The 13,108-nt window shown below is 46.2% G+C and overlaps 1 protein-coding gene across 5 annotated transcripts in view; it reads left to right on the forward strand.

Moving 5' to 3' along the window:
* The window catches only part of gria4b (glutamate receptor, ionotropic, AMPA 4b), a 164,186-nt gene extending 151,582 nt beyond the window's left edge, over window positions 1-12,604 (forward strand). Inside the window, exons 14-16 of one of the 5 annotated variants that reach the window (XM_052104069.1) lie at window positions 6,183-6,297; window positions 7,995-8,132; window positions 10,714-12,604. In XM_052104069.1, coding sequence (XP_051960029.1) covers window positions 6,183-6,297; window positions 7,995-8,132; window positions 10,714-10,878 — 418 coding nt within the window. In that variant the 3' untranslated portion in view covers window positions 10,879-12,604. Of the gene's footprint in view, window positions 1-6,182; window positions 6,299-6,980; window positions 7,096-7,994; window positions 8,329-10,713 lie in introns of those variants that run through there. The other 4 variants (XM_052104072.1, XM_052104071.1, XM_052104070.1 and 1 more) reach the window with 4 other exon arrangements.
* The last annotated feature ends 504 nt before the right edge of the window (window positions 12,605-13,108 follow it).

Genomic DNA, 13,108 nt, shown 5'->3' on the forward strand with positions numbered 1-13,108 from the left:
TTTCCCGGGCAGCCAACAGCGTGGGCTTGGATTGGAACCCTCCATCCTCCCTACAACCATCACGGCTGGACGACTGGTTCCTGGGGTCTGGGCGCCGCTCACAGCCTTGCCCCCCCCCCCCCGGATACGTTTTTCCCGGAAGTGCATGACGAGCTGACATCTTCGTGGAGAGCACCCCTCTCCACTCGTCACACCGCCACAGGCTCGTCCGCCCTCGCCACCCTCGACGGCGGAGCGCGCCACGGGTACGAGGCGATTCCCCAGGTGGATAGGGCGGTTGCGATCCATCTCTACCCCGGAACCCTACCACCTGGCGAGGTCGCCCGTACTCCCTTCCTGGACCTGTAGAGCAACCTCCTCACTGACAGCGAAGGCCTACAGCGCCACGGGATGCGCCGCTTCCGCCCTGCATGCCATGGATCTCCTGCAGGTCCACCAAGCCAAGGCACTACGCAACATGCACGGGGGTGGCCCTGATCCCGACACGCTGCAGGAAATGCGCTCAGCGACCGACCTCGTCCTGAGAGCGACGAAGGTCACAGCGCAAGTGCTCGGGCAGGCGATGGCCACACTAGTGGTCCAGGAATGTCAACTGTGGCTGAACATGGTCGAGATGCGTGAAGCTGACAAGACTCGCTTCCTCAACGCCCCTGTCTCCCAGTTCGGCCTCTTCGGCGACACCGTCGAGGACTTTGCCCAGCAGTTCTCCACGGTAAAGAAGCAGACGGAGGCCATCTCTCACATCATGCCTCGCCGCAAGCCTGCCGCCATGGCCCATGCCCCGTCTGCTCGCCGAGGGCGTCCTCCCGCGGCCAGAAGACAAGCTCCTGCTCCGCCTCAACCCGGGCCCAGCTCTCAGTCCCAGCGTCGAGCAAACCGCGGGAAGCGCACGCCCCCTGTCTCACGGACCCCCTCGAGGACCCGGAAGGCACCCAGGAGCTCCTGAGACAACGCACCCAGAGCCCAAGACGTTAGCTCCGGAGGTGGTAAGACCGCTCCGTCCCCCGGTGGAGGGCCGGGAGGAGAATCCTTTGTTTTTTCATTTGCCGCACCCCCTAACAAGGGCTGCGGTACCCAAATTCTCAATAAAAGAGCTATTTCCTTTGTCTCTGGGGCACATGGCCCGCTAATGCCGTTCTCACGGCACTCTGCTTTCAGGCCTCAACAGTCCCGGCTCCATGGACGCGGTGTCCCCGCCTTCAGCCCCATGACTGTTCCCCGGCCGGCCGGTTCAAACGAGTCCAGAGGACGCCAACATCAGACCTCCTCCTCAGTCACGAACCCGCCCCCTGCCGGATGCGCGGAGCAAGGTAAGTGCTTTGAGTTTATTCTCAGCACCAGAGCCTCGGGACGCCACGTTACCTGTTCCGCACCGCTGCGAAGCCCCGCCGGGTATGTCCAAAAACTCGTCGCCTTGGTCTCCGCCCCCCTTCGTGGGCGTACATTTTTCCACAGTACACGGCCAACATGCCCATTCCCTGCGCGAAGAAATCGCCTCCCTTCTATTAAAGGACGCGATAGAGCCTGTCCCTCCAACCGAAATGAAGAAGGGTTTCTACAGCCCTTACTTTGTTGTCCGGCAGACACTTTTCGTGATCGCAGAGGCAGCTCATGCCCCTCTCGAGAAGCCGGCATACACATACTCAATTACCTCGACGACTGGCTCATACTGGCCCACTCCTGAGAGTTACTATGCGCACACAGAGACGAGCGTGCTCAGTCAGTGCTGAAATGCCTCGCTTCCTTCAAGCCAGGTGCCGTGGTCCCGCTAAAACGTTTCCAACAGCTCCTGGGGCATATGGCATCCTCCGCGGCAGCCGCGCCGCTGGGGTTGATGCATATGAGACCACTTCAGCACTGGCTCCGGACTAGAGTCCCGAGACGAGCATGGCGCCGCGGCACGCACAATGTAAAAGTTACCTCTGCCTGCCGCCAAACCTTCAAACCCTGGATAGACCTCTGCTTTCTAAGGGCAGGAGTACCCTTGCAGCAGGTGTCCCGACGCGTTCTGGTCACAACCGACGCCTCCAAATTGGGTTGGGGCGCCGTATGCAACGGGCGCGCAGCCGCAGGCCGGTGGAAACGAGGCCCGCTGCGCTGGCACATCAACTGCCTAGAGCTGCTGGCTGTTTTTCTGGCCCTGCAGAAGTTTCTCCCGTTAATTCAGAACAAACACGTCCTAGTCAGGACAGACAGCACCACGATCGTAGCCTACATAAACCGCCAAGGCGGAGTACTGCCTAGAGCTGCTGGCTGTTTTTCTGGCCCTGCAGAAGTTTCTCCCGTTAATTCGGAACAAACACGTCCTAGTCAGGACAGACAGCACCACGATCGTAGCCTACATAAACCGCCAAGGCGGAGTACGCTCCCTCCACATGTCACAGCTCGCCTGTCGTCTCCTCCTTTGGAGTCAGCAGCGACTCAAGTCACTGCGCGCCACTCACATCCCCGGCAACCTCAATGTGATAGCGGACGTGCTGTCAAGACAAAGCTTGCCTGGCGGAGAGTGGAGGCTCCACCCCCAGTCGGTCCAGCTGATTTTGGACCGGTTCGGCAAGGCTCAGGTAGACCTGTTTGCCTCCCAAGAAACCTCCCACTGCCCGCTCTGGTATGCCCGGACAGAGGCTCCCCTCGGGGCAGACGCATTGGCACGCAGCTGGCCTGCGGGGCTGCGCAAGTACGCATTTCCCCCAGTGAGCCTTCTTGCACAGGTGCTATGCAAGGTCAGGGAGGACGAGGAGCAAGTCATTCTGGTAGCCCCTTACTGGCCCACCCGGACTTGGTTTTCGGACCTCACGCTCCTCACGACAGCCCCTCCCTGGCGAATTCCCCTGAGGAAGGACCTTCTCTGGCACCCGCACCCAGACCTCTGGAACCTCCACGTCTGGCCCTTGGATGGGATGCGGAAGATCTAGCCGGCCTACCATCGACCGTCATAGATACAATCAATCAAGCCAGAGCCCCCTCTACCAGGCATCTTTACGCTCTAAAGTGGCGTCTGTTCGTGGACTGGTGTTCTTCCCGGGCCGAAGACCCGCAGAAGTGCGCAGTTAGGTCAGTGCTCGTGTTTCTTCAGGAGAGGCTGGAGAGGAGGCTGTCCCCCTCCACCCTCAAGGTGTATGTCGCCGCTATCGCGGCCCACCACGACACGGTAGACGGCAAGTCTCTTGGTAAGCACAACTTAATCGTCAGGTTCCTAAAAGGTGCCCGGAGGATAAATCCATCCCAGCCTAACCTGTTCCCCTCCTGGGATCTCTCGGTCGTCCTTACGGGACTCCAGAGACCCCCCTTCGAGCCGCTTGACTCAGTTGGACTCAGGGCCCTCTCTCTCAAGACCGCCCTGCTGATCGCGCTCGCTTCCATCAAGGGGGTCGGGGACCTGCATGCGTTCTCTGTTAGCGACGCTTGCCTGGAGTTCGGTCCGGCAGACACTTTCGTGATCCTAAGACCGCGACCGGGCTACGTGCCCAAGGTTCCTACCACACCCTTCAGGGATCAGGTGGTGAACCTGCAAGCGCTGCCCCGGGAGGAGGCAGACCCAGCCCTTTCACTTCTGTGTCCAATACGCGCTTTGCGTATTTATCTGGACTGCACACAGAGCACCAGACGCTCTGAGCAGCTCTTCGTCTGCTTTGGGGGACAGCAGAAAGGGAACGCTGTCTCCAAGCAGAGACTCGCCCACTGGGTTGTCGACGCCATTTCCCTGGCTTATCACACCCAGGCTGTGCCCCCCCCTTGCGGGTCCGAGCCCACTCCACCAGGAGTGTTGCGTCCTCATGGGCACTGGCTAGGGGCACTGCCCTAGCAGACATTTGTAGAGCAGCGGGCTTGGCAACACCTAACACTTTTGCGAGATTCTACAATCTCTGAGTTGAGTCAGTATTGTCCCGTGTTTTCTCATGTACCGAGCCCGTAGAACTCGGTAGCAGCCCACGATCTGACCGGGTGAATCGCTTGCACCTAGCGCCCTTCCCCCTAACCAGGGGAAACATTGTGCCTTCATTCCCATGAGATCTCAGGTTTGGGACACTGGTTGATTCCTCCCTAGCCCTCGTGGGTTGCAGTTCAGCAGAGGAACTCGCCGACTCAAGCCACTGCGGGTACCGCAAGCTACCCTGTACTGGTATAGGTGCTCCACAGGTAAGGCCTCCTTCGGACTCCCCCTGTGTGTAACACCACGGTTCTGTCCCCTCTGGCGAGCGGACTCCCGTGTTTCCCTTAGGCAGTCACGGCTGCCTCGGTTGCCGTGCTGTATGTTCCCCCCTCTATGAGGCTGGATCCACCACCGCACCAACTTTTCCACATAGGCCCTAAGTCAGGCCTCTGATGGTTTTGCCACTTAAACTTGCCTCCCCTCTCGGGTAGGCGTGGCCTCCGCAGGGTCTTCTCCGCCCTGAATAAGGGCTAAGACCCCCTTCCCTCAATGCGTGTAAGGGCCCCGGCCTTAGTTGCTCTATGCGAGAAACATAGAGAAAAAAGAGGCCTGGCCAGGCTTGGTCCGTTCCCAGGTTGGCGGCCAGCACCTTGTTCCCCCCTCCAGGGTAACGATAAGGAATCCTGATGGCTTAAATGAGGCATTGGGGAAGGGTACGTGCAGCCTGATACAGTTGGTCGTCCTGCACGTAAGAATACCTGCTCTCTCCTGTATCAGCAGTTCACGTACACGGCTCAGCGCATGGCACTTTTATAAGTGGACCCCTAGTGTCGCTTCTCTGACACAACGTGGAGAGAGCGACAGAAGGGGAACGTCTAGGTTACGTATGTAACCTCCGTTCCCCGATGGAGGGAACGAGATGTTGTGTCTCCCCTGCCAAGTCGCTGAGCCAAGCCACTGTTGTGGCCGGACCATTTCCGTCTCCTCAGAAAAATCCTGAATGAACTCCCGTATTTGCGCCGCTTAAATACCCGTATGTCCGGGGGCGGGACATGCAAATACTGGTTGCCAACTCTCATTGGCCTTTTTTCTTAGTTTAGAGATGAATATCGGCGCTCAAGAGAGACCCCTAGTGTCGCTTCTCTGACACAACGTCTCGTTCCCTCCATCGGGGAACGGAGGTTACATACGTAACCTAGACGTTTTGTTTTGTTTTGTTTTGCTTTGCTTTGCTTTGCTTTTTGTTTTGCTTTGCTTTGTTTTGTTTTTTGCTTTGCTTTTTGTTTTGTTTTCATTTGATTTTTGTTTTGTTTTAGTTTTAGTTTTGATTTAAATAAATGGTTAAGAAGTCTAGGTCAATAATCAAATGTAAGCACATTTGTTACATTGGTCACGTTATCTACTCTGGTAAAAAGCTTACGACATGCTATTTGGGCATTCTGAAATCATGAATTAAAGCAAAAGTGGGGCATACCAAATATTCAAATTTTTGAATTATACATAAAATTTTTAACCTAGCATTGCACTCCAATTTTTATTGTGATAACATAATTTGTTCTGAAAATATCTTTCAAAAGCAAAATTGAAGCATTTTCACTGATTGCCTCATTTTTGGATCCCACTGTATAGTTATTCTATTTATGTTTTTTATTTATTTTTGTGTGTGTATAAAATAACATGAATTCATGCGTTTACTTATAGAACATTACCCAACTATACACATTTCAAAATTTGCAGGGAAAGGTGCTGCCTGTTGTTTAGGAGAAGAACTGCATTGCTAACTCCCTTATGCAGAGACGAGGGTGGGAATGCATGGGTCTGGGAAATAGGATCAAACTCAATCAGCACTTTCAGAAGCTTAAATCCTCAGTGCTCATTTAAACAGTCTGAAAGCAGCATATAGGGAAAGTAACAGCCACTCAATATTGTGAGGTCCCTCTGTGCATCTCACAGCAATATTGAGTACATAGTAAAGTGGTAGAGTGAGGGATGGGAAATAAAGGAAGGTGGGTGGTGGGGGGTTAAAAGCAAGGGGAGATATTGATTTTTCCATTCCTCCATCTGGAGGTGTGTAGAATGGCTAGAGACAAATACGGCTGGTGTGAATTAACATGAAAATGTGAGAAGAGAGTTTTGTCCTCCGTGTTCAGTGTTTTTTAGTGTTTCATAAGGGAAAGAGGGGTGGGAATGGAGCCCGACAAATCTATAGAGCTTTCCAGCCCTTTCTTTCTTCAATTACCCTGATTGGATTCTGCTCAACTATATGACACACTGCTGCTACTGACAAACTATGTTTTATCGTTTCAAGAAGTGCAGTTAACCTGGCTGTTTTAAAACTGAATGAACAAGGCCTGTTGGACAAATTGAAAAACAAGTGGTGGTACGACAAAGGAGAATGTGGCAGCGGAGGAGGTGGTGAGAAGGTTAGCCACTATGTCAACCAACGTGGGTTAACAGTTTCCTCTGTAACGGGAGCATCTGCCAGGCCGTCAGCAAATATTTGACCTTCAGTCTGACTATTTAGTTGGAAGAGAAAGAGGAATGCAATTACTTTCAGAGCACAAATATTTGCTGTGAATACTAGGTGCAAAGTCCCTCTTTGATCTTCTTTCATACATCATGTTTCCTGTCTAGTATTTTTTTCTATGACAGTTCTATCATGAATTTCTGTCATGATTTCTGTCATGCTCAGCTCTAATCGGCCAGAAATTGCTCTTACAAATGATAAACACGGAAAAGTCATAGAACTTCACTGATCAATTAGTGTTGGAACCCTGTAGAGGGATACAGAAATGTTGATGCCCATGTTATATGCCAATAATTGTGGTTTAACAGTAATTGCTTCCAGTGTTAGTAGAGATACAGGCCGTGGCAGTATGCGCCCATTACCTAAAGCGATGGAGCGAGATCCCATTCATATGTCTGTGGCTCCAGTGCCAGGCCCCTATTCTTCTCTTAAATGAAGCACAGAGACATGTATTACAATGGGACACTTTGCTCTGTCACTTTAACTGCTGTGTCAGCTGTTATGAGTGAATAACATAAAATAACATGTCCTATGATGTTATTTATGTTATTTGTGTTACATTCCTCTGCGCGGTTGAAGAACCCCCGTAAACCTTGCCGTTTTGAAACTGAGTGAATCAGGCATCTTAGACAAGCTGAAAAACAAATGGTGGTACGATAAGGGCGAGTGTGGACACAAGGACTCGGGAAGTAAGGTCAGTCCAAGTCTGGGACCATCACTGTTGTCTAATGCTCATGCAGACATGATGGCAGGCTGTGTCAGTTAAGACAGAAAGAAATCAAAACCACGATATCTAGCACATGCTCATCTGTAGGGAGTAGGAGATTGCAGATTTGTCAATTTCTCACCAATAATATGCTTTAAGCTTCTTTGGATAGTTTCAGCATGCCCTGCATTTCTTCACTAAATCTTCAATGTCTTATTAGATTTCTGTTTTTGTTAGTAGTCGCACACCTTTATACCTATAACCTGATAGAAATGTAAGTGACTTGGCTTTGAAGGTATTCCAAGTTTATTTAGCTGAATATTGATTTTTTGCATGACAAACCAAGCAGCCTGACTTTTATGGATCCCTCAGAGAGCGAGAGAAGCCTCACACATGGAGATAAGCTAAAACGTAGTGAGAAGTTAAATCCCATGTCTGATCTTTTTAAGAGAACTTACAGTGTGTAATTACATGATAACAGGAGCTAGCAATCCACTGGAGAGTTAAGAAAAAATTGCATCTCCAGTAATTACATACAAATTGTCACCCCTTAAATTGCTGTCAATGCATCGATGCCTGTCTTGCAAAGCAAAGTGAGGGAAATCATCATAGAAGTAATCCTAAAAGGTCAGCGAGATGACATTTTCAGATTAGCCTGAAAGCAAAGGTTGATTGGGAAGATTTGCATTTATTTACTGCATCTAAATTTGTACATTTGTGTGTGTTTGTGGTTGAATGCTGGTAGTGCATAGATTACTAGACTATAGTAAGTGCTTTGTCTGAGTGAATGCATGTGTGCGTGTGTGTTAGTGTTAAATGTGTCCTATCTCCACTCTCACCCTATTAACTTTCTGTCTTTCTGTCCCTTTTACTCCTCTTGGATTCAGGACAAGAGCTCACAGGCCCTCAGCCTCAGTAATGTGGCTGGGGTCTTCTACATCCTGGTCGGTGGCCTGGGCCTGGCCATGCTGGTGGCTCTCATCGAGTTCTGCTACAAGTCCCGAAACGAGGCCAAGAGAATGAAGGTGGAACAGTCTGAACGTCGCCCCTCTTCCTCTCCTCTCCCCAGTCCCGTCCCCCTCCCAAGCCCCTGCCCCTCGCCAGGGCCCAGTCCCACCCACAGCACTCAGAGTTTAGCCACATATAGAGAGGGTTACAACGTCTACGCCACTGAAGGAGTAGAGATGTAGGAGGTCAGATGTACGTAGGTGCCCGGGAGTAGTAAGTGGAGCTCCTCTGTATTCGGTGCAGTAGCTTACCGTGTTGACCGTGTGAGCCCGTGGTAAAGCTTCTTGTGTTTGTGACGTACTTGTTCTGTCTCCTCTCCGTGTACTCCAAGTGGAGACTTGCATTCACATATTTGTGCATGCTGAAGACTGAGACACCTGGATTGCACATGTTTGTAATCAAATGTCTGTGTGTAGCGACCTCTCTTACAAGCAGTTTCCACTTAGCAGTATACTTAAAAAACTAAACAAATAATACAGGAATGAAAAAGAATAGATCAAATTTGTTTTGATAAAGTGAGACTTTTGAAGTACTTTCACCATATGCAAAGTAGAGGTCTGCTACCCGACCTTAGCCCGACGGGACCAAACAAACCATCGGGTTTTGGGCCGTGTTCGGGTCAATTTGAGTTAGCGGCTGTTCACGTCTGTGTGCGTCTGCACTGTTTTTAAATTGTATTTCTTTGTAACCGTGCGTTGGACTGATGTCTTTGACTGTTGTGCTGCATTTCGCTGTTTTTCCATCATCTTGTGAATGAGTGACGTATTTTTTAGACACCATGTCAAGTTATAGGAATATTCTGGTTTCAATACAAGTTAAACTCAACTAACAGCATTTGTGAAATAATGTTGATTACCACATAAAATAATCCCACATATATATATATATATATATATATATATATATATATATATATATAAAAAAGCAGTTACAGCAGACACAATTGAACATAAATGCTAACATTTGCATTGTTTCAAAAGTATAGCCACAAGATGTAAACGTTATAAATGTTTACATGATTTTCTAACCTTGTCTGTGTAAAGTTATATCCAATACCATTATTGCATACCTTATCACACTGATGAGGTTAGTAAGCAATTTTATCACACTAAAACTGTGTTAAAGGGGTAGTTCACCCCAAAATAAAAATTCTCTCATCATTTACTCACCCTCATGCCATCCCAGATGTGTATGACTTTCTTTGTTCTGCTGAACTCAAACTAAGATTTTTAGAAGAATATTTCAGTTCTGTACATCCTCACAATGCAAGTGAATGGTACCAAAATTTTGAAGCTCCAAAATGCACATAAAGGCAGCATAAATGTAATCCATAAGACACCAGTGAAGATATTGCTTATCTTCATTAGCATGATAATAAGTGTGGATAAGAAAATATTTAAGTCCTTTTTTAATATAAATGTTCCTCTCTGCCCAGTAGGTGGCTATATGCACTATGAATGTGAATCGCAAAAATGTTAAATGGTCTGTACTTGTATAGCGCTTTTTTAACCTTAAAGGTTACCAAAGCACTTTACACTGTGTCCCAATCACCCATTCACACACACACACCAATGACGGCAGAGCTGCCATGCAAGATGCTAGCCTGCCTTTGGGAGCAACTTGGGGTTCAGTATTTGCCCAAGGACACTTCAGCATATTGAGTCTTGTGGGCCGGGAATCGAACTGCCAACCCTGTGATTGGTAGCCGACCCGCTCTACCAACTGAGCCACAGCTGCCCAAAAGTACAAAAGCAGAATGTGAAAGTGAAGATTGATAGTAAAAAAGGGCTTAAATATTGATTTGTTTCTCACCAACCCTTATCGATTAAACCACTGGAGTTGTATGGATTGCTTTTATGCTGCCATTATGTCCTTTTGAAGCTTCAACATTTTGGTACAGATTCACTTGCATTGTGAGGACCAACAGAGTTGAGCTATTCTTCTAAATATCATATTTTTTGTTCAGCAGAAGGAAGGAAGTCATAGACATCTGAGATGGCATTAGGGTAAGTAAATGATAAGAGAATTTTCATTTTTGGGTGAACTGTCCTTTGAACATGTGTAAAGTTTACGTCTTGTGTCTAAACTTTTTTTAGGAATTCACATGACTGTTACACATGATTCCAGATTGTTTTTCACCCAGCAAAGTTTTAGCACTTGATAAACAGTAAGCCTTTTGAGCTGGCATGCTGATGCCTTGTTAAAACTGTGTATGTTTACTCTTATTATTCTCTTAAAAATATTACCTACAATTCTTAATAAAATGCACTTTAAGCCCATGCAGACCTCTAATTCAAAGTCATAAAAACTCCCTAGTTATGAATTACAGTATGGGCCATCCATCTTTGGCCATAAATTACCAAAGGACTATGCCAGATTCATTTGAAATGCTTCATTGCTGAACTGTGTCAAAATCTGATATTTTGTATATATGCTTATGATTCTGTGCATTCATTCAAATAATGTTGATCTTATTATGATGATTCTCTCTCTCTTTTTAAATCTGTGCAGCTGACTCTTTTTTTCTCTTTCTTTTATCCTATTGCTCTTCTTTTTCTCTGTCTCCTCTTCACATGGTGTGCCTCATTCTGAATACAGCTCACCTTCACCGAAGCCATGCGGAATAAGGCGCGCCTGTCTATTACAGGGAGCGTGGGTGAGAACGGCCGCGTCCTGACTCCCGACTGCCCAAAGGCTGTCCACTCTGGCCCCTCCTTACGACAGAGCTCCGGACTGGCTCTGGTGTCATCTGACTTACCATGAAAACCAAAAGCGTTCAAGTGCCTTAAACTTCACAGAAACCACAAACAATACATCAGAAAACCAACCCTACAGCAATGACGCCAACAAGCTGAGCAATCGTTCTGACAAGGAACTAAAAAATCTGAGATTTCAAAGACAGACAGGAACTGAGGGCCCCTGGCAGCTCCACACACTGGACTCCCTGGGGTGCCAACACAAGATATATGGAGGATGGTTATAGCACAGACTGTGAAACTTCTGTGATTTTGTAATTTACATTCAAAAAACATGCTCAGAACTGCTTACTTTTTCATTGAAGCAGATGAACAGGAAGGAAGGGATCACAACCAATTCAAATATGGGATAAATCTTGTTAGTTGTTTGGCAAAATAATCTTCTGTTAAATTTGCTTGTTCTAACACTCTGCCATAACCCTTGCCAAACCAAAACACTGTACAAGTAACTCAACATTCATCACTAAAATGGGCATACATTTGCCTTGGAGGGTATTATTAACATGGACAATAACAGATATGGTATGAATGAATACTTGTGAATTAAACTGTGAAGAAGAGTTAATATATATTCTATAAAATCATACCTAAATAAATTATTTACATGGTTTTGTAAATAGAAGACTGTACAACTCGCTTGCTTTTTAAAGAAGTTGTAAATAGCCGATTCTGTAGTGGAAGAGTGTAATTCTTTTTTTAAACCATCTTTAGAAAAGGATTAATCGCAATAATGGGTAGAAATTTAAAACGATTATTTGATATATGTAGATGTAAATGAACTTCTGTGAATTTATTAACATGGGCATGTTATCAGTGCCAGTGAACTATGCGCCCATGATTCTCGGGAATGTGGCACACACCCTCAGCCAATGCTCTTTCCCAAGCCATTCCCTGCATAATCACTGTGCAGTTGTAGACCATGGTACCCTATAGACTGTTTTATTTCCAGAGAAACAGATTTTATTTTTTATTTATGTGATAATTATTGAAAGGTATTGAGAAAATATTGAAAAGTATTTAAATGTTTGTCCATTCATTTTAGAGCACATGTCTTTATTAATTATATTAAGAACATTTTTAAACTAAAATAAATTGGACGGGAAGAGCTGTCCAGTTAAATCGCAACCTTTTCTTTAAAGTCTAATTGTGCAAATGAAATTACAAATCAAAAATTGTGAAAACACTGAACACCTTTGAAGAAAATGTTTGTATTTTGAGAGCCATGGTTAGAGCTCAGCTTTGGCCTTTTTTCTGAAAAACACTGTGTAACCTCATTTAGGCCTTCAGCAACTGTTCTCCAGAAACTGTAGCAATGGGACTGAATCTGTCCACATGGGCCTTTGCTGGACAACTGGACGTAAGGACAATAAATGGACAATCTTGAAGCTTCAGGACACCATAATAGAATACTGATCAATCTGTATCTGTTTACTGCCCAATTCTGTTAAACTTGCATTTTACCTGGTAAATTGCAGTTTATGATCCTTTCTGTTCTAATTACCAGTACCCCTTTGTCTTGATAAATACATTTGCACCTTCACTTAAGCACACAATGTGCAATGTGTCTGTCTCGCTTTGTATTTCCTCTTCTCCTTTCACTCTCATTCTCTCTGAATGAACATATTTGGAGACCCATTGTCTCTAAAGCTGTGATGAAAAGTGGTGTCCTAAACTGGTCAAAATGTTGAAATTGTAAATATTTATTTTGATCTTCATTTTTTAGTAAAATATTAATGGACATGAAATTGTGTCTGTGTCTTTTTATTTGCTTTGTCTTTTATTTGTATTAGTTAATGAAGTATGTATTTTTTTCCAATGTTAAAATACTTTCTCTTATTTCCTGCTTCTGTGGTGCATTCAAAACATTGCTTTGATTTAGCCAGTGTTGGATAGTAATGGACTACATGTAATCTGGATTATCCAATCATATAACAAAAATCAAGTACCTGTAATATTTTTAACTGTGTGTAATCAGATTATGGGTATTTTTTATGGTTTACATAATAGTTTACAATAGATTACATTTTCTATCAGTCTTGATTTACAAAGAAGGAATATATATTTAAAGGAATGTTCCAGGTTCATTACAAATTAAAGTGATAGTTAACTTTCTTCTGCAGAACACAAAGGAAGATATTTAGAAGAATATCCCAGCTCTGTAGGTCATACAATTCAAGTGAATGGGTACTAACATTTTGAAGCTCCAATAATCAAATTAAGGCAGTGTATAAGTAATC

Source organism: Xyrauchen texanus, chromosome 34 (genome assembly GCF_025860055.1).
Source record: "Xyrauchen texanus isolate HMW12.3.18 chromosome 34, RBS_HiC_50CHRs, whole genome shotgun sequence".
NCBI classification, from domain to species: domain Eukaryota; kingdom Metazoa; phylum Chordata; class Actinopteri; order Cypriniformes; family Catostomidae; genus Xyrauchen; species Xyrauchen texanus.